The sequence below is a fragment of the Morus notabilis genome, unplaced genomic scaffold, assembly GCF_000414095.1.
Source record: "Morus notabilis unplaced genomic scaffold, ASM41409v2 Scaffold651, whole genome shotgun sequence".
Lineage (NCBI taxonomy): Eukaryota > Viridiplantae > Streptophyta > Magnoliopsida > Rosales > Moraceae > Morus > Morus notabilis.
In genome coordinates, this window is record NW_010360493.1 from 148965 (window position 1) to 173821 (window position 24857).

Consider the following 24857-nt stretch of genomic DNA (forward strand, 5'->3'; position numbering starts at 1 on the left):
TGAGTTCAAACTCCCGTAATTGCACTCTTTATCTCCATTTAAAATTGACATCATGTGTTGGGTCTTTAATATATCTCGAGCTTAAATATTCACATGTTGGGCTTTCTAATTAATTTACCTATATGATTGTCTATTATTCAGCCTACACGTGAGGGGGAGTGTTAAAGTATAAAATTATTGTTGGCTCACCTCCTAACAACTTAAGCTTTTAGGATGGATTGGTAAACTAACGAGATCTTGAAATTTGGACATTATATTTACACCCATTTATTCCAACGACTTGATATACAAGTTTGTTTCCAGTGCAAGAATCAAGTGTTCCTACTTGAGCCTCAAACATTGACTGACAAAGCAAATACAATCAGCAGATGAAACAAATTATTAATGCAAATACTTTTAACGCTACTAGTTAGTACTTAAGCTGGTGTAAGTGGGCTCAGCTGCTATATTTCATATTCATATGCATATCAATATGATCAAAGACTGAATTTGTATGATTCAGAACAGTCAATTCTTGGCTGTCAAAATAAGAGTTGTTTTATTTTTCTCATTTTCAAGAAAAACAAAAACAAAAGACAAAAAAAAAAGAAAAAGAAAAAAAGGTAAAGCTTAAGGATTGAGTTGATTATTATGAGAAGTCACAGATGCCACATGGGGCTAAAACTGTAGAGACGATCACAAAAGAAAAGGCAAACTTCACCGAATTTGCTTTTCACTTGTCATAACCAATTAAACTTCAACAAAAAGTCATCGGCATGCCTTACATTTCTTGGCTACAGCACAGCAAGGTTTTCTTTTTTTTCTTTTTTTTTTTATTCATTCTTCCTTCCGATTTTCCCCTTAGAAAAAACGAAGGATCAACTGGACCATAGGGATTGATGAGATAACTAAATATTGACAGAGTTTTCTTGACAAAAAAAAAAAAAAAAAAAGGCAGAGATGAATGTATTGCATGACAAGAGGAAGATAAATATAGAAGTATGATTAATTGGAACCTCCAACACAGGAGAACATCCTGAACCGGCGACTACTAAACCGCACCAGTTGAGCTTTCTTATTACCAACACGAACACCAACATCATCATAACCATCATCTCTTATTGTGTTGTGAATAGTCTCCGGCGTTGACATTCCAAATGCATAGTCCCCCACCGATTTGTGGCGGCGGTGAGCCTTCATCTTTTGAATTTGAGGCATGGAACAAGCAGACGTGGTCCTCATCATCATACTCATCGTGTGCGGCCCGGGCTCAACGTAGTAGTCTTCTGAGATGCTCATGTAACTCTCAGCCGCACCGGATGAAAGGCATCTGTATTTTCGCCGACTTCTGTTCCTTTTGATCGCCTTGAAAACCATTGGAAGCAGACCCTCCATTCTTTTGTATTTCCTTCTCTTCTTTCTCTTTTCCTTGTTTTGTATTGGGGTTGTTGGTATTATGCTTTTGAATCAAACCTCAAAAATGGAGGCTCTCCCATGATTGGCCACTTCGAAGGCTGGGTTCGGTAGCATGTACTATCATGGGCATTATAAATTCAACCAAGTATATGTTTATATATATATATTATTATTTTCTGGTAAGAAACTACAGAAAGTTATAGATTTGTGTGTGCAAGTTCAACACGTCATTTTTGTTCCAAAAAAAAAAGTTCAACACGTCATTTTGGTAGTTGACTTGGAAGAAGTCTGGTGCTAGTTTTTACTGAAACTTCTTTATCTAACTTTCTATATATATATATTATTATTATTTTCTGGTAAGAAACTACAGAAAGTTATAGATTTGTGTGTGCAAGTTCAACACGTCATTTTTGTTCCAAAAAAAAAAAGTTCAACACGTCATTTTGGTAGTTGACTTGGAAGAAGTCTGGTGCTAGTTTTTACTGAAACTTCTTTATCTAACTTTCATTTTTGAGTGGTTTTCTATTATTTGGATTGAAAAAAAAACAAAACTTCCCTTTTTTTTCTCTTCTTTCTTTTTTATCCCTTCGACGGCAGAGATATTTTTTTATTTTAGAAAGATTGGATAAAAAATTCTAAAAAAGAAAGAAAGAATCTAAATAAAGGCACATATGAGGGAAGTGGCCCCACTACTTCTTCATTCAGGGGGGGAGACTAGCCTCATTACTTCCCACAGGGCGAGAGGTGCACCTAACCCACCTACCCACTCATCAATCGCGGTATTCAACTGACTTGCACTGATAGACCCCTATTGTATTGGAATTACCGATTGATATAATGATGCCTTTCAAAATTCATTAATATCTCAAATGCACTTACTAGATACACAAATTTCTCGTTTATTTTATCGATTTAAATTTTAAATTTTAATTTTATTATAATTAAAAACTCACATAAAAAATTAAATTTTTTCTGCTACAATAAAAAATTCACATAAAATTAAATTTTAACTCAAATTAAAAATTTAAATTAACGAACAGAAAGAGGTTCAAATCTGCTAGCCAAGACAAGCTATATTTAGGACAACAGCGGAAGCAAGTTTCCAACTTGTAATAGTATTTTATTAAACAAGTTCTTTGTAATCAGTATCTTATTCTTATATGCACAAAAGATATGGACACGTATCTATTATATAATAACAAGCATATCTGACATTGTTGACTTGCTCCAAGCGCCTTTTGCCAAGCCAAAACAAGTATTAATTCCAATGGCCAAGAGCTTCTGGTTTCTAATTTATTCTAATTGGCTTTGTTAGTTTTAGCTCATCACCTAATAATCCAACCACATATCTCTCTCATCATCTAGTCTTCTACTCTCTGACGGCTTTTAACATGTATATATAATTGTATATTTCTGTTTTGTTTACGTCCTTTGATGTTAATTTGGATTCATATTCATTAGTTTGGGATGGTTGACCATTTGTCCATTGTCTGTACCTAAGATGGCCGTCTTGTTTTGGGATTTGTTTACGAGAGATTGAGGCATAATTTAGTTCCTTGATTTGAATTTTTAATTTGAATTGAGAAGTGATTTTATGTGAGAATTTTTTATTATAACAGAAAAAGTTAAATGTAACTTTTTATAAGAACTTTTAACTGTAACATAATTAAAATTAAAAACTCAAATCAATAAAATGAACAAGATAATAACAACACAATCGGCTCAGCCAGCGTTTTGGCTGATTGTCCCACTTTGGTATGTTGTGGGATTGCAAAGAACCCCAAACCATCAACATATGGCACGGCCGGCTAAGCCACATGTGGCTAGGGGAAAGGCTTAGCCATAAGAGAGGAGTCGTGTCAACGGCACCGGTTGAAGGATGAAAAACGAACAATGGAATCTGCACCAATATAAGTGAACTATTTGTATTTTACGATGCTTTTCATACACATTACACAGTTCGTAAACACTAGTTAAGACTTAAGAAGGTAAACAAGTAAATCATGTTGAATATGGCAAGCACAAATAACTCACACGAATATATAAAATTTAAAGTTGCACTCTCAAAAGACGTTCCTTAGTAGTATAAACCTAAATATTGTAATTAGAATTATGGGTGTTCACAGATCTCAATCCGTAGATTAAAGGTCAATTCGTAATCCGATTTAGAATTACAAATTGGAAAAATTCTAATTCGTGTCCGATCCAAAATCTTTTCAGATTGGATCTAATTCAATCTAAAACCTATTGAAATTTACGGATTAGATTCACGGATTTCAACATTTATAAATATAAATTAATAAACATTCATACAAAATAAACACAACATGAAATATTAATAAGCATTTAAATTGTTACTTCAAGCAACAAAAAAAAAAAAAAAAAAACCTAGATTGTTACAGCCCAATTAACAATAACAAAATAAATTCAATGAAACTCAAAATGAAATATTCATCATTACTTTAAAGTAATTTAACATCTACAACTTCTGAAGTAATATTTGAGTTTTCTGCAAAAGTAACAAAATATAATAGAATAAAAAAATTTAAAAAATAACTAACTTATAAATATATATATATACATATAATTTTAAAAAATATATATGTATATATATGGATTCGGATTCACGGATTTCGTAAATTGGAAAGTGCTCAATCCGCAATCCGATACAAAACCTTCGGATTAGGAAAATCTCAATCCATATCAGATCAAAAACTATTTTCTATCCAATCCAAAACTTTAGATTGGATTGGATTTCGCTGAACACCCCTAATCAGAATGACATGGCAACGAACAATGGAATAGATAAGCTCAATCATATGGTTCCTTCTTTGACAAAATCACAGATATTGGAAATCCAAGAAGAATGGATGTTGCCTATAAAAACTAGGATATTAGTCTCCTAATCAGTCCCCTGTCCAATCCACTGATTCACAACTACTTTAATTCCACTGTCACCAAAGTTAATCTCAAAGTTTTACAAGCTAAATCAGTTTTCTCTGCTCGTGTTTTTTGGGATATAAATCATTAATTTTTGTATAAAGGCCAAACTTACATCTCCCTATACTAAAAACTGACTCGAGAATCATCAATACTATAAACCGACTTGAAAAATAATCCATATTATGAGGCTTGAGTTTAAAAATTATCAAATTTCTCCCATGTTTTTTTTTTTTTTTTTTTTTTTTCCCTGGTACCCCAAATGTTTACCCTGTTGCTCAAAATCCCCCATCTACTTATCATATGTCAAGTTGGCTATAAATATATTAATCTCTATGAAAATTCATGAGACTGATGTTCTGATCTGTAAGCATCATTAGTTTACAAATCCAAAGTATCCACTATTTTCCTAGTTAGCTATGTTCTTTCTAGTAAGGATCTGTAAGCATTCTACTTCACCCTTTTATACATAAAAGGAAATAATAATACTAATATTAATATTAATATTAATATTAATATTAACATTAATATTAATGATAGCTCACCAACAAGTTGGTTTATTGAGTGTATGTTGGCAAATCTAAGAATGCATTCCACATAACCCAATGAAAGTAAGGGCTCTGTTTGGAAGGCCAACTAAAACCGTGATTAATTTTGACGTTTGAAATTCAAATTTTTGTAATAAGAAAACACTGCCGCAGAATTAATGGTTTGACTTTGCATATATGAAATAAACGGCCCTGACAGTCTAGATTGGAGACAATTTATATGGTACAAATGAAATAAACGGCTCAAGTTCTTCTAGTTTACAAAGTAACGATCAGAAAAAACATAAAAAAATAATAAAATAATAAAAAATTCTAAGTTCTAAATGATCGGGACTGAGTTTGTTATTCCAATAGGAGTAAGCATGCACGAGTGAGTAAGGTAATAAAAATCATACTCGGAACAAATCCTTCTTGAAGCACAAATCCCAATCTGAATCCGCAGAAGTGAGCAGTCTGCCTCCGTCGATGCTTATGGACTCAGCACAAGAAGATGATAATTGAGGGGGTCCTCCAGAAGGGTAGTTTTCTAATTCTTGACCAGTTTTCTCTTCAACCCTTGTTTCCTTACCCAAAATTTTTTTAGGAGAGCAAGAGTCAGATTTAGCTGCATCATGAACATTATTAGAACCTTCACAAAATTGGAAAAGGTCATCGGAGTAGTTGCCATTGTGGTCATCATCGGATAAACATACGCAACAATCAAATTCATCCATCTCAGAAATCAATCCTTGTTCTTCTCTCCATGATAACCTCTCATTCCCCAGTGTCGAGCAAGATGCAGTAATGGAATCAAATTGGAAACTACTGAAAGCAATGCTGTTGGTTTCGTTGTTCTCATCTTTGATTGGTGGTTCAATGGTGTTGGGAGACATTAAGGTTGAGATCCGAAGAGCATCAGCGAGTGAAGTGATGAGCTGAGAATCGACCTTGTTTTTCTTAGCATATGTAGCACAAGTGTTGTCAGATTCAGGGGTACAAATTACATTTCCGCTACCTAATGAATGAGGATCAGAATCTGTGGAGAATGGGGAGTTAAGATGACAAGCTTTGAAACTAAAAGAAGGTAAAAGGTCCTCCAACTCCAAGGATTCATGAAAGTGAGTCTGAGCAGCAGGGGAGTTGATAGAGATATGTTCAGAGGTGGTAGTAGTAGTCTCAATAGAAGTTGATGAAAGGACAGAGAGAGTCTCAGTAGAAGGTGATGAAAGCCAATGCATTGAAGCTTGAGCAGGTAAAGGTGGGAATAAACAATAAGAAGAGGAAGAAGAAGAAGAAGAAGAAGAAGAAGACGAAGAAAGCTTACAATTATTGAGATTGTTTGCAGTTGGAGCAGCAAGAAGAAGGCCTGTAGGACGGCACTTCCTTTTGTCAGAGACGCCAGAAAGGACATGGACGTTGCCTGCTCCGTAACAAGTAGAAGCGGGAGTTTTGGTTTTAGATTCTATTATTAGTTCTGGAGACACCGACGGCTGAACTGGAGGAGTATTTTTACACTCATCTCCTTGGCTCTGGCTTTGGCTTTGGCTTTGGTTATGCAAAGGCGTAGTAATAATCGAATTAGAATGACATGGACTTAGTGGTTTCTTGGGATTCTTCCTTGGAATGGGTTTCTGAGATTTTTTTAAGGTTTTGGCTAGTTTTAGATTAATATAATTAAGGTTCTCCTTGTCCTTGTCCTTGGAATTGGATGGTAAAGGTTTGTTCTTTTTGGGACGAAGAGAAGTTTTTGAACAACGGGAAGAAGAAGAATGGGTATACTTATGGGAGACAAATGTACCGGCACAGAGACCTCCTGCTTCTGCTTTGAGATATTGACGCTCTTCATTGCCATTCCTGGGCTTTGGCTTTGGCTTTGAGGAAGACAGTTTAGGTTTCATTACCAGATCACTAAGGGAAGAAGATCTGGCACAGAGCACTGTTAAGAGAGAGAGAGAGAGAGATTAATTCATCAATTCAAATGAAAGCAACAATGATGATGGAATACAAAAAGACATACCACTTCCAGGGTCGGTATCGATGATGGTCTTCTTCTTAGTCTTAGGATCAATGGCCGACATCCCTCAACAGTCAACTCTCAACTAATCTACCAGTGACCTGAAATGTTAATTTTATCGAACAAACAATCAACAATGGGCTGTCAAAAAAAAAAAAAAAAGCAACAATAGTTTGCTCGCTTTTGTAACTAATTTGTTGTTATAATACTAGTTGAAGCCACGTGCTTCGCACGTGTGAGACTCGTGCCAAAATTGGATATAGTGTTTTGAGTTTTTTCACTACTTTAAACTTTTTATTTAAAAATCATTTTGGTCTTCTTGAATTCATTTTTTAAAATAGCTTTTTAATCCTTTTATTAAGAATAAATCATGAGTCTAAGAGGAACAAGAATTTATATTTTGAGCATTCTATTGTGATGTTAGGAAGAAGTATTTTGCCATGAACAATAATTTTTTTAAGAACAAACAAAAACATATAGTAATGAAATAACAAAGCATATAGGTTCAACCTACACATAATTTTTTTATGCCAACCCCTTGTGTTCTTTATATTCCAAAATGAAAAGAAAAGAAACTATATCATTTCCCCTATCCAAGTCATCCACAACATGCTCAATTGCTGGTCAATCTTAATCTCTCAATTATCTCTTAAGAGATAGACTCTACCGATAAAATCATACTTTATTCATTGTAACTTTTAGACCTGTTATCATCTTGCAAATCGTTACAAACATATATACCACATCTTCAAAAGATCAGCAACTGTAATAACTTGATAATCCACCGAGTATTTACCTTGGAAGCCTTACAAAACCAAATAAAGAAGAAAGCAGATAATGGGAAATAGTATCAGCAACCAATCAAACATTTACAAGCACCAAAAATTTGGACGCCTCTTATTCAAAACATACAAATTGGAATATTTGCATTCAACGCTTTGAAATTGAAGTCTGGTAGTTGATCAGCAAATTTTCTTCTATTTTGATTTATCATTCTACCTTGAGTTGCAATAAATAGAAGGGGAAGAGATGAGAGGTCAAGAGTCAAATGTCACACAATAAAGCTTGTTGTCATCAATGTTTGGTGAAGTTTTGCTAGCTTAAGCATTTTATTAGAACATTTTTCTCCTATTGGGGAAAAGATGCTAACTCCAAAAAAGATCTTAACATTCCACTTTCCGAAAAGAATAGAAGATATTATTTCAAAAAACCAATAATGTTTCACTCTACCTTTGTAACCAAGTCATCATCCAAATTTTCAAATGCTTCCCATTTAGTCTTCAGCAACGAACAACTGGCTTCCAAGAATGCTAGAAATTTACCCTGGCATATAATAAAAATTAATATCAAGTAGCATTAGTATTTAAAATATTAGAGCAAACGCAAATAAGGGTCTCAAGGTTTTCATAGGCTAGCCACCTACACAATCTATTATCCTTTTTTTTTTTATTTTCAAATGCTTCCCATTTAGTCTTCAGCAACGAACAACTGGCTTCCAAGAATGCTAGAAATTTACCCTGGCATATAATAAAAATTAATATCAAGTAGCATTAGTATTTAAAATATTAGAGCAAACGCAAATAAGGGTCTCAAGGTTTTCATAGGCTAGCCACCTACACAATCTATTATCCTTTTTTTTTTTCTTTTGAAAGAAACAAGAAACTCTTGTTAATAAGTAAGAGAGAGTGTACAAAAAGGATAAGAGGAAAGGAGTTTCCTTGGGAACTAAAGACCAAAAACTACAAAGTTACAAAAAAGAATTACCAATCTCTAACTATGTCAAAAAAGAAAAAAGGACAGAGATTCCTGAAATCCTTCTCAAGGTGGAACCAAAAAGTAATGTTAGCTATTATTTTATCCTAGAGGACTAAACTCTCCTAATCCTTTTATTTCTCTCCAACCAGATTCCCCCACCAAATTGCAATTTTTTTATCATAATTGATCCCCGCATATCATTCTTAATCATATTACTTCCTAACCGTAAACAAGCCTTAAGAAATCCAAAATAGTAGTATGTTTAAAAAGTTTATGCTCATATAGAAAAGTGCATAGCACAAAAGAACCTTTAGTAACTTAAAAGTTGCCTAAATAATCGAAATAAGCGGTAGATTTTAAAGGTTTTAGCTCATTCATATAACAACAAAAACAGAACAATTTGGGAACTTTAAATGGGAGAATTCAACTTTAGCAACCTAACTCTAAAGCTTTCTTCACTTCCTACATTCCCTTTTTTTTCCTTCAAGTTTAAACAACACCATCATAATTCTTCTTTTAATATCCAAAATCATGCCCCTAATGTCCAACTAACCACTCTAACAATTCATTCAGAGAAAAAAAAATTATAAAATAATAATAATAATAATAAATAAATAAATAATAAATAAAACAAAATAAAAAAACTAACGACTCTCACAACATAACTCCACCTTCTCAAAAATATAGTTGACATCATATCTCACAGTATCCTAGTGAACATCATATCTCACAGTATCCTAGTGGACATCATATCTCACCATCATTCTAATCATAACATGGACATGGAAGAAAACAGAAAAGTTCCCGAGAATCAGGTTATGTAAGCCCAAATTAGTAATATCTAGTATAGGGAGTAAAAAAAAAAATGTGACTTCAAACGGAAAAAAAAAAAAAGCTGACCATCAGATTACGGGAAAAACCCATTTTTAACCTTCCAATTTGAACAATAAATGATGATTGAACAGATCGTAAACCGGTATTTATTTGGTTGGGTGATTAATTTAGAGCTTGAATAAATCCAAATGTTCTTTTTTTTTTTCAACAACCTGAATTCAAAAGCAAAACGAAATACCCAAAATAAAACAATAAATAAATAAATCAACATCAGATTCAGGAAAGAAGAGAGATAAGCAAACCTGGAGTAGAAAAAAGACAGAGGAAGAGAAAGAAGGCAAAAAGGGAGAAGGGAAATGCGACTTCCGCAGCTGAAATTAAGCAGCAACTAAGAAGATAATGGTGCTGGCGAAGAAACAGATGGAGAAGAAAGAACTATTTGAACTAAAGAGAGACTCGATTGCAGAGAGAGAGAGAAAGAGAGAGAGAGAGTCAAAGAGAGGGCGAAAAGGTTAAAGTGCACAAAAAGACAAAGATAGAAGACGAAGAACAAAAGTTTGAAAATAATGCGAGACGCGAGTAGCACTACAGTAAAGAGCATTACCATTTGATGACGAATATAAATAAATTATAGATTAAAGGTAGATAATATAATCTAGATCTATTTAATCAAACATCTATTAATCTAAGCTAATCTTACCACTAACATTTATGAAGCCTCTTTACTTTTTACTAAACTGCCACGTGGCAACTTCTCTGTTTTTTTTCTCATTTTTTTTTCTTCTTTCTTTTTATGTATGTGTTACACACATCAAGTATTTATTATTTATTAAATAATGAGAAATTAATTTATACAACTATTTAAACAATTTTGAATTTATTTTAAAAAATAATTTGTACAAAGATAACAATTAGAAAAAAAAAATTAAGTAGAGACATATTTAAAAAAAATTATTTTAACCAATAAAAAATAAAATAATAACACACGTGAAAGAATTTCTCTTGTATGAATATAGTGAGAAACAAATATATTTAAAAAAAAAAAAACACACAAAAATATTAAAAAATTCAAAAAATAAAGATAAAAATTTAAAAAAAAACACACAAAAATATTAAAAAATTCAAAAAATAAAGATAAAAAAATAAAAAAAAAATTGAGTGGAGGGGTTGCCACCATAAGAGTTTTGACTATTTTATGTATGGTTAGATTAGGCTTTTTTTCTTTTGTTTTTTTTCTTACTTTTTAATTTCTTTTTATATATTTTTAAATTTTTTTTTGTTTTGTGAAAGTTTCTTTGCAGTTTGTAATTTTTTTTACCGTGTGTTCTTTAACAATATATTTTTCTTTAACTTTACTCTTACAAAAATAATATTTCATGATTTTCATATGTGTTCTTATACAGTGGCAAGTTACAATATGTCCATAACTAGCAAAAAAAAAAAAATACAATATGTCCATTTTTGTTATTAACATCTGCATATACGTACTTATATCAAATATATACATAGCCCTCCTAAAAAATTAGATTTTTTATTTTATTATCTTGATATTGAAAAATATTATTTTAGGTCAAAGCTAAATATGTTTCTAAATTCTTAACAAGATCTTTTCTCTCACAATAATAGATTTGATTATTAAGGAAAAGTAATTTTATTGCTTTTTTTTTTTTTGGACTGCTTCCGGTAAACTATCTTACCGATAGGATCAATTTTATGACCGTTTAATCTGATTAACATCAAATGAGATTGAAAAAATATATAAAACAGACAGTTTCTGATATAGATCTGACAATTAAAAAAATAGAACTACCAATAGTTTCATTTTTTTATTCTTAAGGGAGAAAATCCTTTTTTTTCGTTTTCTTGTTTCTCGTTTTTTGTTTTTCACTAGTCTACATATCACTTCTAAAAATGAAACCGTAAGTATTGGATGGAGTGTATAAATTATGAATCATTATTGTTTTTAGATAGAAAAAATACAACATCCTAGTAAAATAATCAGTTAGACTATAACATTTTATTAATTCTCTTATTTGGCTTATCATTATATTGAAAATTATACTTGTTATTGCACTTATTGCTATTGTAAATGAATATTTTAATATGAAAATTGTAAGTGCCGACATTGTTGAAATGTGTTCCCATGGTTGAAATATATATTTTCTTAAGTGACCCCACTTAATTTTATTTTTTTTTACTTCGTCACTAATTAGCCCCTAAACAAAATTCCTAGCAACGTTACTTTTCTTATATAATGTTTTATTTCTTTTTTATTCTTTTTAATTGCTAATCTAATCTAATTTAATCACATATATTTTTTAAATATTTTTTTAAATTTTGTGAAAGTTTCTTTGCAGTTTAATTTTTTTATTGTGTGCTTTTAAGAATATATTTTTCCTAGTTTTACTCTTATGACAATATTTGTTTCCTTTATGTTCTTATATAATGTTTTATTTCTTTTTTTATTTTTGTTAATGGCTAAAATAATTTTCTTCTAATGTATCCATGTTTAATTGCTTTCTGTTTAATTTCTCTTACATCAAAAGTTATTCTTATGTGTATTTTTTTCTCTAAATAATTCCCTTTTAAATAGTTTTTTCACGCAATCCTTTGAATTATTATTGTTTCATCTCATCTTATCTTATCTTAACATGGGTAAAGCCCATATAGATCGTTTTTATCCAAGCTGCATTTGAATAATCACTTTTAATTTCTTTTTTTAATGTTTGTTATATTTATGTAAGTAAATGTAAATGTTCATGGTCCACCTTTATACTTAGCTCCGCGTATTGGCATCCTTCTTTTTTTTTTTCCTTTTCTTTTTTTTTCTTCTTTTTTTTTTTTTAGTTGGCATCCTTCTTTTTTTTTTTCCTTTTCTTTTTTTTTCTTCTTTTTTTTTTTTAACTTTTCCTCATTTTCTTATTCTCTTTTAACGTTTTTTTTTTCAATTTTTTTCTTTTTTATTTTGCCTATTGTCCTTTTTTTTTTGTTTTGTTCCTCTAATATTTTTTAGCAATTCATTTTGTTTCTTTTTCTCACTTTTATAATTAAAATAATTTCGTTTAAATATGTTCTTACTTAATTTTTTTTTGTCAAAAATTTGTAGATAATTTTGGGTACATTTAGAACTCGTTCAAAAATGATTTTATTTTTTGTATGAAAATGAAAATGAAAACGTTTTCAATCTCAGTCAGAAATCATTTTTAAAAATGCCTTTGGTAGTTTTATCAAGAGATTATTTTTAATATAAAAAAATTCATTAATGTCTCTCTCTCTGCTCGAGAGAGGAGAAAACAAAAACAAAAAATGAAAAACGACTAAAGTCATTTTTCATTTATCTCTCATTTTACACTAAACCAAAAAATCATTTTCATTTCCGTTTTTTGTCTTTATTGCGCCAAACGCTGTTTTGGAAACGTTTCTATTTTTTCTTTCTTGACAAACATGAAAAAGAAAAACGGGATCAATTCCAAACACGGCCTTTAATTCTCCTTTCTCTAACTTTTCCTCTTGTTCTTGTTCTTTTTCATTTTTTTCACTTTTCTTTTGCCTATTCTCTTTTCCCCCCTATTCTTTGGTAGTTTACTTTTATTTTTAAAATACCTTATTTGAAATCTTTTTTTCCTACTTTCTATTAAGTAAAATAATAAAATAAAATCATTTTGGTGCTACGTATTATAGCAAAACATGTTCTTGATATATTATATTTTTTTATAATATTAAAATGATACCTTAACCTTTTTGAAAACATCTTCTTAGTACCCTGAAGTTAATTTTTGAAATGAAAAATTACCTTAATACCCCTCTATTTAATTAACTAAAAACTAATAAATCTAGAAAAAAATCATGAGCTTTTTTATTTTGTTGTTTCTTTTAAAGATTTTAAAGTTTAAAATATTTTCATATTTTTTTAAAAAAAAAATTTGATTTCTATTTAATTAACAAGAAGGGTAGTTTAGACATTACATATACTAAAAGGTATCAATAAGATGTTTTTAAAAAGGTTGAGGTACCATTTTAATATTATAAAAAATACAGGATACCAAGAGCATATTTTGTTATAACACAGGGTACTAAATTGATTTTATCTCTAAAATAATTCCTTTCAATATAGCCTTACTTGAGTTTTTATTTTTGTAAATAGCTCTTACATAACTTTAATTCTTTTTCTATACTACTTTTAAATACTTTTTTTTCTTCTCTTACTTCAATTAATGGACTTGACTTTTAAAGAGCCACATGTTTTAACACGCTTATAAATTTATTTTTCTCGTGCATACTACGTGGCTCAACTAATAATAATCAATAATTTGTGAATCTCATTCTATTACCAGAATAGGCAGAAAGCTAGAAATGACTATCTTTGATGATTATATATATCTATTGCATACATAGGCCTTGTTCGTTTCGCTGATTCGAGTTTAAAATTCGAGTTTTGCTATAGTAAAAAGCTCTCACAAACAATCACATTTAACTTTTTTGCTACAGTAAAAAGTTCTCACATACAATCACATCTCAACTCAAATTCTAAACTCAAATCAACGAAACAAACGAGGCAATAATAAAAAGAGTTAAAGACGTTCTTCTCCAATATCGCCAGGTTACATAATAATAAGAGCCAAAAACTCTCTTCTCCTAGAAGCTCCCTTTTTTTCTTATTGGCCTTCTTTTGTGTTTTCTTTTTTTTTAGAACTTTCTCTGATATGACCTCTTTATCGTTAGAGTAAAAGGCTGTTTAGTTCGCTGATTTGAGTTTTTAATTCGAGTTTAGATGTGACTTTATGTGAGAGCTTTTTACTACAACAAAAAAGTTAGATGTGACTGTTTTTTAGAGCTTTTTACTGTAACAAAACTCGAATCGGTGAAATGAACGGGGCTTAAGTTTCTAACCGGGAGATGGTCAAAAAAAAAAAAAGGCCTTTTCTAACTAGTCTAATATAATCTAATAATAATATAATCTATAATCTATTAATCTACTAATCTACTAACTACTAAAAGAGCCAACTTCCTTGCTCCGGAGAGGCCACGTGTTATAATCGTTTTCTCTTTCTTTTTCTTTTACTCATTTTGTTAGAACTCGCTTGTTTCATATACTCAAACTCAAATCATCGATTCTACTACAATATTTTATTCTCTCGAGAAATTTACATTCCAAACGTCAGAATCAATAATCATGATTTGACTATACATTTCAAACGGGTCATTAGTTTTTTTTATTTTTTAGTATTTTTGCCTATTTTCTTTTTGGTGTTTTCTCAAGTGCTTTATGCTCCTAAGCATTGTAATTTTTTACAACATGTTTTCTTAAAGTTCTTTTTTTTCTCCTTTAATTATTTGTATCAATTCTTTATCTTACTTATTTTAGTAAAAATAATTCTTTTCAAATATATTTCTATTTAACGCTCTTTTTCCCCCTAAAAAAACTCCTAAGCCAAGAATGAATCTGTCTTTAGAGAGGCGATATGTTCGCCTATTTTTTTTTTTTTGTTTTTCAGTATTTTTGCTTATTTTATGTTTAACTTTTTTCTCAAATGGTTTATGCTCTTACGGATTTTAATTTTTTTTTACAACATGGTTTTTTTTAAATATTTTTTTTCTTCATTTATTTGTGTTAATTCTTTTTTTATACTTTCGTTTGATAAAAATAATTCTTTTAAAATATGTTTCTACTTTTTAAGGCTTTTATCTCCTTAAAATTTTTTTATATAACTTTAATTATTTTTTTCTTTTTTTTTCTTTTTTATTTTTCCCCTTTTTTTTTACATGTTGCTTTTTTTTTTTTGTATTTGCCGGAAAATTAAAAAAAAATCCGGCGAACGGCGGGGGAAGGCTTCTCCACGGCGGCGAGCTGTCGGGGGGCTTACCATTTTCGGGCTACCCGAGCCCGTGCCCGAAGAAAATCATTTTCAGGCGGCGAGACGGGCCTGCCCGCCGTGCCCGAAAATTTTCGGGCATCGGGCATGCCCGCCGCCCGAAAGTCCAACACTGGCTATGGCTGGTGAGAATATTGGTAGGCTTGCTAATTGTTTTCAATACGAGGCTGATAGTGCTGCAAGGAGGATGCAGGTGTTTGATGAAGTGAGGAAGGTAGAAGGACTAACAAATGCACAACGAGTACGAGTCAGAAAACTTGTCCAAAACCATGCCTACACCAACTATTTCTTCACGTTGGATGATGAGTTTAAGTTAGATTTTCTTCTCTCTTTTGGAATGAGTTAGGTTGAAGTTTTTGGTGCTATGTTTACAAACTTGAGTATATGGTCCAATATTTAGATCTTTTTGATGACATCTTTAGAACTTTTATATGTGGTCATAGATTTACAACTTTTAATTACAGGTTTGGAACCTTATTCGAGAATATGTTCTCATATTTAGAACTTTCGTAAGAACTTTTGAGTATAGAAGATTTTAGCTAACATATTGAGACCCCTATTATTTGATAATTTTATGGACTACTTGTTGTGTTGTTTTTTTTTTTTTTTTTTTTTTTTTTTTTAAAATATTAGTGCTAATGTCCTGGGCTAAATATTTAAAAAATATTTTATACTTACATTAGTACTAATTGTAATTCATTTAAAAAATATGTTTTTTTAATTCACAATATTCTCATGCACAACCAAACATGGTAATGTAATATTCTTGAGAATTTGAGAAAAATTTCTGTATGGAACTAAACACAGTAATGTATTATTCCTGGATATCATATTACCCTCCATCACTTTCTTAGGAATATCACTTTCTTAGGAATATGATTCCTACTGATGACTGCGTACCAAACGCCCCCCAAAGGTCTTCTAAAAAAAAGAAAGAGTACAAACAATGCAGATGCTTATGAAGCTATTAAGGAGTCCTTTAGTTTACTTGCTGGTGTTATTGAAAAGGCATCTGAATGTTTAAGCAGCGCTATTGGTGAAGACATGATGGAAAAATATAGCCGGATTAGAGATGAGCTACAAATGACTACAACCATTAACACAATGGAACGCCATAAGGTAGCTCACATGATGATAAAAGATGATGCTTTAGTTTCATACGTTTTTAGTATTCCTGATGATGAAAGAGATGAGTGGACTAGAGCTCTTCTTGCTGGTGATATTTAGGAGTGGTTTAGTTTCATGGTTACATTTATCTTTTGATATTGAATGTATGTACTATGCATTTCTCTTTTGATATTGTAACTAATTAGGATTATACTTCACTTTATTAAATTATACTAATTAGGATCCTGCTTGATTTGGCAAATGATGAATGTTGTATATAGGTGGATCTATTAGTTATGGTGTTTGACTATATTTTGGGATTAGATGAGCATCTATGTTGTGTTTTTTGATGACTTAAATATTTTTATATATGTAGTTGGATGATATATTAGTTCATTTTTACTATTAACAGGGGGCTAAAGTAATCATTTTACTCGATACATATCATGGTAGATGTTTATATTTGAGCTAGTAATAATTTATTTTTACATAAAAAGATCAAATTTTATTTTTTTACCATTGAATATAGTTTTTAAATTTTATCCTTCAAATTAAAAGTTTTTTTTTCAATAATTAAATTATTTTTTTGCTATTTTAATTAATTAAATATTGAATTACTTGATGATTATTAATTAAGGGTATTTTTGTCAAAATGCAATTTACTTCGATTCCATTTTGTTGTCAACCAAACAGCATTTCATTCAGGTTTTGATTCGATAACTCCAACCAAATTAAAAATCAATTTATGTTTTCAGCACATTTTAATTTCATTTTATTACCATTTCCATTACTATTCTTATTATCATTTCGTAACTGCAACGAAACACAAGGATATTTGATTCCCCAATCGATTAAAATAACGAATGAAAATTGAATGGTTAGTGTGATAAGTGAAACAAAGTGGTCAAGAATTGATAATATTATGAAGTAGTTAGGATAATTTTAAAATAATAAGAATGTGTAAAAAATAAATTTAATCATTTTAAAATCAAGCGGATGTATTTAGAAGGGAGCTAAAAAGTAAAACAAGTGTGAATAGAATCATTCTTATTTAATGCTAACATCTTAAAATGATTCAAAATGGAATTTTGTAATTTAATGAAGAGGAATGATTAAGCATCTCCAACTATATCTGGGACTTTCTATTTTGACAATTATATCTTTTAGGAGTTTCTATGTTTACTTATTCAAAATTAGGTTTTGTATGCTTACGTGTTTCGTATTTTACATTGCGTGTTAGGATGTTGTATTAATATTAATGGACCAATTTCTTGCCTCGAACGCAGTTTAAAAAGTATGAGAAATTAACTTAAAACACCCAGCCTTCATCTTCAAAATAACAAGTATACCAAGTCCACTCCAACACTCCACCAAACACAATCGGTTATATTTAATGCAAACCAATAGTGGGACGTACCCAAGGTGGGACGGAAAAGTGGGCATACAATTTTATAGTTATATACCTGTTTATAAGCAAACTTTCCTAAACATCCGAAAAGATTAAGGAGACGTTTGGTTTATAGATTAGAATTATGTGATTAGAATTATTTTTTATTTACGTGTATTTTTTGTGAGAAAAAATACTGTAACGAACCATGAACTATGATTCAAATCATGATTTAAATCCTCCAACCAGACATCTCCTAAACAACATGAACATAATGCAACGTATCCACAAAAATGACAAAACATCATCCAAAAAAGAAAGTAGATCATTTCTTCTCTATTTTTTTTTTTTAATAGGCATCTTTTTCCAAGTGGGTAAAGGGAAAGTCCAGTGTTTTAGTCCTAAATCATGTGTACATGAAATCTCTTCATTTAAATACATATATAAGAAAAAACAATTATCGTGGCTTTGATGTACATTTTACGGAGAAAAAATAATTAATAATTTTCGTATCTTTAAAACTCATTAAACTCAAACTGTAAGGGAAAAAAAATCTCACACATCATGAAAATAAAGAAACATATTAAAGAAAATAAAACAAAAACAAATAAAAAGGGAAAAAAGCCAAAAATACCATTTAAGGTGATACAAAATATTATTTATGTCACACTCCATTAAAAAAATTTAATTAATAAAGAGAAAATAAAACATGTAAAAGCATATTTAGTGAAAATGCATAAAAAAGGACATTGTAAAATTACGAGATTTATGATTTATTTATTTATTTTTTACACTTCTTTTCTGCAACATATAACATGACATTAATTATATTGGAGATGATTTATATATTAGAGTGTGAAGGAGAGATAAGAAGAAAAGTGGGGGAGAACAATTAGAAGTATCGGGCTTTCATCTTAAAAGGTTAATATGTTTAAGTGGGGAAACTCAATACCTTATAAAGTGTAATTATTCTCCTTTATTTTTCTTATCATTTCTCTTAAGTACTCTAATAAGTTATTAGAGTCCACTGTTCAAACGAGCTGATGCGATCTATTAATATACAAGATTGGTAACTCTTAACATAACACTATCTTGTAGGGACGTGTTAAGGGTAAAATACCCGAGTCCCACATTCTCTAAACATAAACATAACTATAGTCATATAAGGATATTGGGTCACCTCAATATCATGTCACCCACTTAAACATGTTAAATTTTTAAGATGGAAGCCTAATATCTTATAAAAAAAAAAGTAATTTTTTCCCTCACCTTTCTTCTCATCTGTTGTAAAACTCTTATACTATATATTAACTTATAATATAAATTTTATTTACCCTCCGAACTTTGATCTGTTGGTCACTTTGCCCCCGAATTTTGAAAATTTATCTGTGCAACCCTAAACTTTGAAACGTATTTAACTTTACCCTCTGTTTATTTTACTAACGTATTTGATGACGTGACAATTATTAGAGGTGTAATTTAATGAATTATTTACATAAATGCCCCCTAAAGTATGTATGATGGATATATCAAAACACATGAAAATGCTCTTAATCTTTGAAAACATAATAAAATAATTTACTTATGTGACATATCATTAAAAACTAATTAGACATTTGATTCTAATTGAATCATTACAAGTGATTAAATAGTGAAAACTATAAAAAAAAATATAAAAATGCTTCACTTCAAAAAATTCAAAAATTAAATAATTTGTTTTTTCAAAAACTAAAAAACCCAAAAGGAAAGAGGAAAAAAATGAAAGACCTTCATCCTCTTCAACTCCCGAAGTGTAGATTAAAACAAATTTTTACACTTAAAAAGAAGAAGGTTTTTCGATGTTTGTAGAGGAAGAAGGTTTCATTATTATTATTTTTTCCGATATATTTTTAGTAGTCTTTTGGATTTTATGACTTTATAGTGGCATGCTTTATCAACTAATGTTTTTTAAAAAAAAAATGAAAAACCCAAAAGACAATTCAAAAATTAAAAAATTCCTTTTAAGGAAAAAAATGTGTTTTGATATGCACTTTCAGAGCAGAAGAGGAATAAGGTTTTTGAAAAAAAAATTTCTTATTTTCTTTTGGCTTTTGATTTTTGGAAAAAAATTCATTTATTTAATTTTTGAATTTTTTTTAGGTGAAGAATTTTTATATTTTTTTTATTATTATTTTTCAATATTTAATCACTTTTATTAATTCAATTTGAATTTAATATCTAATTAATTTTTAATGATATCGACATCAGTAAAATTTTTATTTTGTTATGTTTTTCTTAAATTAGAGACATTTTGAATTGTTTCGATAGATCATGGGGCATTTTGAAATATGATACATATTTCAGGGGACATTTATGCAAATAATTCATTGAATTGCCCATCCAATAATTTTCATGTCATCAAATCTGCTAGTCAAATATACAAAAGGGACAAAACGACTAACATTTCAATGTTTAGGGGCTACGTGGACCAATTTTCAAAATTCGGGAGTAAAATGCCAAAAAGACTAAAATTCAGGGACAAAAACAAAATTTATCCTAACTTATAATATGCGAACTTGTCAAAAGTGTACAAGTGAAAGTTTGCATTCGTCCTCATTAATCGAGAATCAATGCTAGAAGATTACTAGGATTGATGTTCATTTTTTCTTTTGTTTTTTGTTTTTTTGTTTTTGTTTTGTTTTTTTGTTTTTTCAATTCTCTATAATACACGGTCCACAGAGCTACCATTTCTAATAAACACATGATTAATCATAAAGGGAAATGTTCTTTCTTTTTTAACTTTTTTTTCATGTGAAGTAGGTACGCCCCTATAAGGTTTTTTTTTTTTATTTTTTTATTTTTTTATTTTATTTTTATGGGAGGAAAGACAACAAAGAAGAACACAAACCTTGCTTGGTAGAAACTAGATGGAAAGTAAAGGAATTAGAAAAAAAAAATTAATTTGAAAAATTATCAAATTATTCTTAATCAACTGGTGAGTTTAACTAAATATTGAAATGGGATTCAACAAAGTAATTTGACATTGTAGTTAAAATAAAAGAATAAGTTACATCACATGATTCCTACTACTTAAGACAGATGTCAAATAAGTGAATAAGTTACACATCCAGTTAATATTCCTCTTATTTTTATTATCACTTTTCCCTCCGACCAAAAAATCTTCTACCCATAAGTGTTTCCTTAAGTTTATTTAAAAAAATATATCTATATTATTGACTGTAAGATTACTGTAGCTTGATTTTTTAATTCCGTTCATTAACATTAATTGTGTTACTTTAATTACGATGAATTCTTCTTCCCTGCGGCATATTTGATTTTGCCTGAACAATATGGTAACATTCTTGATCAAAAGTAAGACAGACGAACATAAAATCAAGCAACTATCATATATAAATCATGTAACAAATATGTATTGCTATGCAGTACAGAATACAATCCAAAAGAACCACTCTAAAGAAGTAATACAAACTCACAACAACAAATCTGGACACACATATTCCAGTACATTGGATTACAAGTAGCATCCGGCAGATACGTATATAGAAACGGCAACAGTGTATATATATATATTTATTGGTAGTGTATAAAATATAAATATTCAACTCTGGAGTGGTACTCCTTTAAATGTTTCAAGGATGATTCAGTTTCTGATCTTTTGGTATAATTGGGATGGTTGGTAATGTAGGCTTAGGCAGCTCAGGGACATTGGGGAAATGTGGCAGTTCCGGAAGCTTGGGGAGTTCGAGTTTTGGCAGCTCAGGCAAGTGTGGAACATCGAGCTTTGGGAGTTCGGGTTTCGGGACGTTCAGGAGATGGCCGGGAACAAGCGGAAGTTCCGGCATTGGAAGTGGCTGGTCATGATGTTCAGGGTGTGGCAATAAAGTTGGGAAAGTGGGAAGTTGGGGGATTTCTAGCTTAGGAATCTCCTGAAGATCGCGGGCACCGAAAACCATTGTGTTGCAGCAAAATGAAGAGAATGTGAGAAGAATCACAATGAGGAATAACAAGGGTGGGGGATTTTGATAAGCCATTTTAGTTTGGAACAAATTACTAGCTAGGAAAAAAAATGTGTGTGGTTAAGAAGAATATGAGAAATGTTGGAGCCCTCGTGAGGAAGATTGTTTGGAAACAATTGCTATGTGGGCTTTTTATAGCTAAGGGAAGTGAAAAAAATGGGGGTTGCTATTTAATTAGATGGTTGGGGGTAATTTGGTGAGAAAATATGGATGTTGTTGATCAACTTTTTACTTGCCGATTGAAACGCTTGAAGCAAGGTAAGGACAGCTATGAGCTTTTCTTAATTTAGTTTTCTTGAAGGTGGCGCCGATAAAAAGAGTAATGAGATTCAGTAAGAGAGGGAAACTCAACCCAAGATACCTCGAACCTTTTGAGACCCTCGAAAGGATTGGTAAAGTCGCATACAGACTAGCACTACCGCCAGAATTGGCTTCCGTACACGTCTTTCACGTATCGATGTTGAAGAAATATGTGACAAATCCATTGCATGTATTGTACCAGGAACCCGTCGAAGTGCACGCATACCTCACCTACGAGGAAAAACCAGTCCAGATCCTAGCTCACGAGGAGAAAACCTTAAGGAATAAAATAATTCCTCTAGTTAAAGTCTTGTGGTGAAATCACAATATTGAGGAAGTTACTTGAGAACACAAAGATGATATGAGGAAAAACTAGTCCGAGTTGTTCTAATTTTCGGGACGCTAATTCTTAAGGGGGGTAGATTGTAATAACCAAGAAAATCCCAGAATTTAAATAATACAATTTATTTATTTAAGTCAAGGATTTTTCCTGAAAAATATTATGCTATATTTTGTGACTGAAGGATTTATGGAATTAATATCAATATTCCTAAATTTTGTAGCAGATTTCATGCTAAGTTCATGTTTTACGATTAACTAAATTTGATCGATAAATTCTCGCCGTAATTTAAGACGGAAGAATTTCCAGTGCATATACAATTTGAGAATCTTAATTCCAAGAATCTCCAAGCACAATACGATGTTAGCAGCATACAAAAAAATCTATAATTGCCGAACAGTTAGGTTGAAGTCACGAGAAAAATACTTATTATAGAAGGGTACAATGTGAGCTTAGGAGTTGACACTGTCGGTAGCAATGTCATTCCCGGAATATAATGCAGAAAAGTTAAATTTAGAATTTGTTCAGTCTAGAATTAATTTCAAGACTTGAAATAGTTCGAAATATTACGTGAGTAAGAATTTAATATCGAAGTATTGGGAGATTAATATTGAACTGTAAATAAGTAGTAGAAAAGGAACCGTCAGAAACTAGAATTTCCTGTCCGCTAAGTACTTCCTTACAGCTAGTATAATTTTTAACAGTTTCAAAGAAAACTTAAGAGATGGGACAAAAGTACAAGGGGTAGGTTAATATTAAGATTGGATGAGATGTGATGGTGAAAGGTGAAGAGTACTCATGGTAGTTTTTTTTTTCCTCTCTCTCTTCACTTGGCCGGCCATGTTAACGGGTTTTAAGCAAAAATTTTGGTTAGTTGACTTCATGATGAGATGCATCAAATCAACTATTTAACAAAAAGGCTTACTTAACTTCTCTCTTAAAGTACCAAACCGGCCATACCTCTCTCTTGTTTCCTCTCAAAAAAATTTTCACTCATCCTTCTAAACACAAAGCACTAGTCTAGGATCTCAAGAAGAAGAAAGGGACCAAAGTGTTCTAGAAGGTGTCTAGCTAAGGATTTTCTTCAAGGGTAAAACTCTAAACCTCCTCTTTCTTGTTTCTGGCAAAATTTGGAATTTAGAAATGCTCTTCTCAAATTTTTCCACTCTTCTAGTTCCAAGTCATTAGCAAAACTTAGAGGAAGAAGAAGGTGATCAAAGTGTTTTTAGGAGGAGCCTAACCTAGAATCTTCTTCAAGGGTAAAAACTCTAAACCCTTCCTCTATTTTTCTAACAAAGTTTAAGTTGTGAATCATGGATGTAATTTGTGGTTCTTGAGGAAATAAGTTTGTAATAAGGGTGTGTGAGTTTTATGTGTTTTGAGGTTAGTTGGATTAGTATTATGTGGTATGTTTATGATTGGTTTAAGTTTGTTTATTTTGGGTTAGAGGTAAAAATTTTCCGGTTACTTTGCACGCGAAAATGAGGATCCTAGAGCAAGATTTTTCAGTTATTCAATATTTGAACTTATAGTTCTCGATGTTTTGAACGTTTTTCTGTGACTGTGACAAAACCCAGTTTTAACTCTAAATGCAAGTTTTAAGCCATTTTCAAAAAAACCACAATGCTGTCCAAAACATCTATGGAAAAAAAAAATTGGCAGCCACTATGGCAGCCAAATGGGTCCTCTAGAGGCCAGATCTCAGTTTTCTCAAAAACGATGATTTTAGATCCTGACAAGATGAAGAATTCCAGTAAAGAATAGATTTTTAAAATCTGACTTTAAGATATAGTAAATGTAGATTTCTGAAACTGTATAAATTTTAATCGGACAAAACTGAAACAGTTTGTCACACCCCTAAACCGGGGTTAGTGACGTGGAGGCTCGTTTAGAAACTTAAACCTGTTTGAGAGAGTGATTAGCAAAATAATTTAATTTCTTTCAAATCCAAAACATCCAGGTATTTCCAAACGAGCCTCTGCATTCAAGAGAAATTTAATTTCAAGAACGGTGGTGGAATTTCCAACCAAACCAGTCTAAAATCACGTCCCTGGTATCATGTCAGGAATTTCCACAGGTGTTTAGCATACATGAACATAAATAAAAGTAAATATGACATAACCACAGTCTAGTAATATTTAAGTTTACAATCCATAATCTCTTATACATGCCTTGAAATAAAAGATAAGAGGAAATACAACTCTTCGCTTTCCTGAAACAAGTCCATGTCACTGGTAGTAGCTACCTACTCGGCACTACTCCTCGCGTCGCCTGGAGGGGTTTAATACATTTAAAAACAGGAAAAGGTGAGCGAAAGGCCCAGTAGGATATAATTTTATAAAGCATTTAAAATAAAGGTACTCACGGTC

At 31.0% G+C, this 24857-nt stretch overlaps 3 protein-coding genes and 1 long non-coding RNA gene across 4 annotated transcripts; all 4 read right to left on the minus strand.

Annotated features, from left to right (window-relative positions):
* Positions 1-674: 674 nt before the first annotated feature.
* On the minus strand, positions 675-1512 carry LOC21394645. The gene has a single exon (XM_010096509.2). It carries the CDS (start codon positions 1372-1374, stop codon positions 985-987), a length of 390 nt encoding a protein of 129 aa, XP_010094811.1. The 5' UTR covers positions 1375-1512; the 3' UTR covers positions 675-984.
* Positions 1513-5272: 3760 nt separating this feature from the next.
* On the minus strand, positions 5273-6714 carry LOC112090265 (uncharacterized protein DDB_G0271670). The gene is made up of 2 exons (XM_024164546.1): positions 6661-6714; positions 5273-6493 (listed from the first exon to the last, which is right to left on the minus strand). The coding sequence occupies exons 1-2, from the start codon at positions 6712-6714 to the stop codon at positions 5273-5275; spliced, it is 1275 nt and encodes a 424-aa protein (XP_024020314.1).
* Positions 6712-8207, minus strand: LOC21394646. Its single transcript, XR_002902081.1, has 3 exons — positions 8107-8207; positions 6880-6977; positions 6712-6798 (listed from the first exon to the last, which is right to left on the minus strand). It is a non-coding gene; the product is annotated as an uncharacterized LOC21394646 (long non-coding RNA).
* A 13254-nt stretch (positions 8208-21461) lies between these two features.
* On the minus strand, positions 21462-21863 carry LOC21394647 (protein PELPK1). Its single transcript, XM_010096511.2, has one exon. It carries the CDS (start codon positions 21861-21863, stop codon positions 21462-21464), a length of 402 nt encoding a protein of 133 aa, XP_010094813.2.
* Between the last annotated feature and the right edge of the window lie 2994 nt (positions 21864-24857).

What these genes read in the sequence shown, in the direction of transcription:
- LOC21394645 (XM_010096509.2), bottom strand. Translation starts at nt 1,374, where the DNA reads ATGGAGGGTCTGCTTCCAATGGTTTTCAAGGCGATCAAAAGGAACAGA.
- LOC112090265 (XM_024164546.1), bottom strand. Translation starts at nt 6,714, where the DNA reads ATGGCAATGAAGAGCGTCAATATCTCAAAGCAGAAGCAGGAGGTCTCT. An exon ending in AGCAGGAGGTCTCTGTGCCG is followed by an intron (nt 6,494 to 6,660) that starts GTACATTTGTCT and finishes AAAAAATCTCAG; the next exon opens with AAACCCATTCCAAGGAAGAA.
- LOC21394647 (XM_010096511.2), bottom strand. Translation starts at nt 21,863, where the DNA reads ATGGCTTATCAAAATCCCCCACCCTTGTTATTCCTCATTGTGATTCTT.